Here is a 4,979-nt window from a genome sequence, read left to right on the forward strand (position 1 = left end):
TATTACTATATTACTATATTATAATATATATATATATATATATATATATATATATATGTATATATATATATATGTATATATATATATGTGTATATACATAATTTGCTTTATCTAGGTATCATCCAGAATAATTTTATTCGCTAAGCAGTTACAACTTCTCTATTTCGATGTGCATCTCAAGAGTATGACCACCCAGTCAACCCAAGAGCAGATGTCTGTTCGACTATGTCGCTCCTCTCGCGTTTACTTATCCCGGACATCCTCATGAACTAGGTTTTTCACGTGACATCCTCATAAACTTTGGGTTTTTTAATCAATTGCTTTGAACGCAGGTAGGCCCGTGATTCCTCGGCCGAGGATCAGTGCATGGATATCGTGTGTTCCTGGATAAGATAAAAATAGAATCATACAAACAGTTTAAGATTCAAAGATTTGCGATAAAAACAGAGAATTATACAAACAATGATATGTTTTAGACGGTAATAAACTAGTTAAATATGCGATCAATTGAATGAGACGGATATTCGAAACTGGGATTACACCTAGACACCCACCTGAGTTGAATAGAATAATGCGTGTATGGGTATCGTGCACCCAGTTTGTGATATCAGCTATCACGATATATATATATGTGTGTGTATGGATATGAATATATGAATATATATGATATATATATATATATATATATATATGTATGTCTCGATTTCCGATACACACGTATTTCATACACATACATAGCCCTGCAAAAAGTTAGTGTTCGTACGTGTTGACTGCCTCCAGGTTCATCAAATATCCAATGATATGGCAATGATATGGTATTCGTCGCTAATATCACTGCCGTAGGGATATCAGCACTTTCGCGTACGGCAGATAATAAAGTACAGGGGTGTACCCACACCATTGTAATACATACACTAATTTCAAACCTACACACATTATTTATCATACTCACCTTCGTACGTGTTGACTGCCTCTAGGTTCATCACATGTCTGATGATATGGTATTCGTCACTGATACCGTTGCCGCCCAACATATCCCGAGCGGTACGTGCTATGTTCAAGGCTTTCCCACACGAGTTACGCTACAGGTGAAGTCAGGCAATAGAAGAAAAACACATGACTATTAGCAGGCTAAGGTCAGTCAATGAGGTTGGGCACAAGACAAACATATCCAGTGTTTGAAATTGGGCAAAAGAAAAACAGGACTATTAGTGAGATATGGACAATCAATAAGTCGGACAAAGGAGAAACATGTTCACTGTTTGAAAATAGCCGACTAAAGAACAGGACTATTAGAAAAATATAGGGCGAATCACAGAGGCCGATATATGGATATATTGTTTTGTAGCAGGACTGCACACAGTACATCAAAAACGGCCGTCAACTTGTGCATCGCATTCATGAAACAATGGTATATATATATATATATATATATATGTATATACCACTCTCGCGCAGTTCTTGATCTAAGTACCTTCACCATGCTGATCATGTCTGTGGCACACTTGCCCTCGTCCTTTAGTCGTCCCACTTGCAGGCACGCCTGTAGCCCCACGGAAATCTGTCATTCCCAAAATAGGATCGGGAAAATATACTTATATTAATTGTGCGAATGGGATCGAATCTATCGTGACCACCCACTAAATTGCGACACACCGAATTTGAGACCACATGCTAATTTGCGACACACCTCCGTCAGCATATCCGCCATCTTCAGCTGCACTATCTGGTTGCGTGCTAGCGGCACACCGAACTGCTTACGGTCCATGGTGTACTGTCTCGCCTGAGCCAAACAGAACTCCGCCGCACCCAACGCACCCCACGAGATGCCGTATCGCGCATTAGACAGACAGTGGAACGGGCCCTTGAGGCTATGACAGGGAGAGACACGGGTAGAGCGTGTGTTAAAAGCGAGCTATGAATAACAAACGGCATGAATGAAGGCGTAAACCGGCCCAGGGGGATTGGCAGTCGCATTGGTGGGGTTGAGTGTGGATAATAGTGTATATACGTATACGTATACGTAGACGTAACGGAGGCCTGGGAGGGGGCGGTTGGAGGGTACGCTTTGTGTACCGCCGTCGCTGTTACCATAAAGCACTCGTCCACTCCCCATAGCACCCACGAGATACCGACTCACGCATTGGGTAGACAGCGAAACGTTCTCTGTGGACTATAGAAAGCGAATGTGCATATGAGTATATACACGCGAGGGGTAACTCAGTTACTTCCGGTGGAGATAAATGGTTATCTCGGATGTAATCAACAACTACTTGATCCTCTGTGGTAACGGACGATGTGTATATGCGTGTATATACACGCGGGGGGTATAGGTACACAGAACTCAGTTAGTTCCTGTAGAGATAAATGGTTATCTCGAATGTAATCAACAACTGCTTGATCCTCTGTGGTAACGGATGATGTGTATATGTGGGTATATACACGCGGGGGTATAGGTACACAGAACTCAGTTACTTCCGGTAGAGATAAATGGGTATCTCGAATGTAATCAACAACTACATGATCGGCAGAGCAGTCAAGCGGATTGACGGTCAATTGGTCTCACGGTTGATATCCTGAGCAAGGCTACCAGAGGAACATGCATGCTCATAAGATCAACAAACAACTCATAATAACGAACCACACAAGGGATGGTAAGTGCAACTAGATATACACCGCTTGACATCCAGACGCATACTATCAGGAACATGCCTATACGTCAAAACACCGGAGCCATACGAATCTGTCTCGAACGTAAGCACACCTGCCATAGCACATACGCCAAGAAGCAAGTGTACACCCAAATTAATCTGCCCATTAACATCCACACAAATACTATCAGAAACATACATATCCGCCAAACACTCACAGAGCCATACGAATACCACACACGCCAAGAAGCAAGTGTACACCCAAATAATCGCCCATTAACATCTAGACAAATACTATCAGGTACATACATATCTGCCAAACACTCACAGAGCCATACGAATACCACACACGCCAAAAAGCAAGTGTACACCCAAATAATCGCCCATTAACATCTAGACAAATACTATCAGGTACATACATATCCGCCAAAAACTCACAGAGCAACACGAATACCACACACGCCAAGAAGCAAGTGTACACCCAAATAATCTCCCATTAACATCCGGACAAATAACACTCACAGAGCCATACGAATACCACACACGCCAAGAAGCAAGTGTACACCCAAATACTCACCCCTTGACCTCCGGGAACAAGTGCGCCTCAGGCACGAAGACATCCTCCATAACAATGGAACCAGTCACGGAAGCACGCAGAGAGAACTTGCCCTCAATCTTAGGAGCGGACAATCCCTTCATCCCCTGCAAATGTGTACACAAGAGATGTCGGGTGAGCAATAGGGGGTGGTTGTTAGATACTTGGAGCGTGTATGTCTCACTGGCAGAGGCGCCAAGTTTGCATCAAGAAGTGATGTGGGCACTGGTCAGACACAAAAGATTGTCAATCATGTATGCGTACATATATATACGTGTGTGTATGTATATGTATATGTATGTGTGTGTATGTGTGTATGTATATGTATATGTAAATATACATGAATACATCCATAAATACATACGAATACATAAAAATACACACACAAACACACACACACACATATATATATATATACCTTCTCCAGCACGAATCCTCGGATCTCGCCGTCGAGTTTCGCCCACACCACAAAAACATCGGCTATGGGTGAGTTGGTGATCCAGGTCTTGGCTCCGTTCAATTGGTAACCGCCATCCACCTTCTTGGCCTTGGTCTCCATGCCACTGGGGTCTGACCCGTGGTTAGGCTCAGTCAGGCCGAAACAGCCCACAATCTCACCGGACGCTGTGTGGGTATTGTGGTTGAAATGGTGTATTGTTAGTATAAGGGGGCAAAATAAATTGTAGATCCACGGCATAACGGTACATACCGGGATTCGTTTTAACCATGTGCTGTTGTTATGTATACGGATGTATTGACCGAGTGGTGGTTGGGTTCTGTAAGCCATGAACAGTCTACAATCACATCGTACGCTGAGTACTGGGCTATTTAAGTGGCGCGTTTGGGACATATGTTATCATTGTAACTGCCGCGGAAAGAGCGATCGTGGATATGTGTGAACACGTATGTATATACTTACACAGAAAGGTAACTGTATACATGTGTGTATGTGAAAAGATTTTGTGGCAGATACAGATTTCTACCTGCTTTGTTGCACGCGAATATATTCCTGTACGCATCGCATGTGTGCTTGTACATATTCAGCAAGCAATACGTATTGGCCTGTTTTATAGCCGCCCGCACAGGACATAATCCAAACACAGCACCCAGATTGAATACTCTACTTGTCCCCAAAGAACCGGACTCATTTTGCCCTCTTTGGTAGAGAGTTAAACCCTACAAATAGTGTATAGAAGTCACACCCACAAGCACCACCGAATCTATATACTGTTCTGTCCTAAAGCTCTCAAGGAACCCGCCAAAACCTATAAATACCCAATTTCGGCAGGAACTTGTCTTTGACTTCCGGGGTACCGAACTTGTAGATGGGGAACATGACCAGCGACGACTGTACAGACATGGCCGAACGATAGCCGCTATCCACACGCTCCACCTCACGAGCAATGAGACCATACGCCACGGACGAAGCACCGGCACAGCTAAGGTGTATACAGGATGGTGTATGTATGCTTAGAACTAGTTGGGTTGAATATGGTATCAGATAGTACGGATGGGTAGAAACATGTGTAAAAGTATAGAGAAATGGGGGGGGTTCTGGGGGGCGTTTGCTGGACTATCCTATAGAAACATGCAACGTAGACCAACTCGCAAAGAGCACGGATAGGCAGACAACGGTGTACAACTCACACCACACAGAACGTACCCGTAACCTTCCAATGTAGCACCCAGCAACCCGATCTCTCCCATTTCGTTGAAGATATCGCGATCAAACG

At 43.6% G+C, this 4,979-nt stretch overlaps 1 protein-coding gene across 1 annotated transcript; it reads right to left on the reverse strand.

Annotated features, from left to right (window-relative positions):
- Positions 1-86: 86 nt before the first annotated feature.
- SARC_04389 (glutaryl-CoA dehydrogenase, mitochondrial) lies at positions 87-4,979 on the reverse strand. Its single transcript, XM_014301785.1, has 8 exons — positions 4,910-4,979; positions 4,522-4,685; positions 3,665-3,870; positions 3,229-3,353; positions 1,691-1,871; positions 1,475-1,561; positions 953-1,082; positions 87-383 (listed from the first exon to the last, which is right to left on the reverse strand). Exons 1-8 carry the CDS (start codon positions 4,951-4,953, stop codon positions 310-312), a joined length of 1,011 nt encoding a protein of 336 aa, XP_014157260.1. The 5' UTR covers positions 4,954-4,979; the 3' UTR covers positions 87-309.

Source organism: Sphaeroforma arctica, assembly GCF_001186125.1.
Source record: "Sphaeroforma arctica JP610 unplaced genomic scaffold supercont1.244, whole genome shotgun sequence".
In the NCBI taxonomy this organism is placed as follows: Eukaryota; class Ichthyosporea; order Ichthyophonida; genus Sphaeroforma; species Sphaeroforma arctica.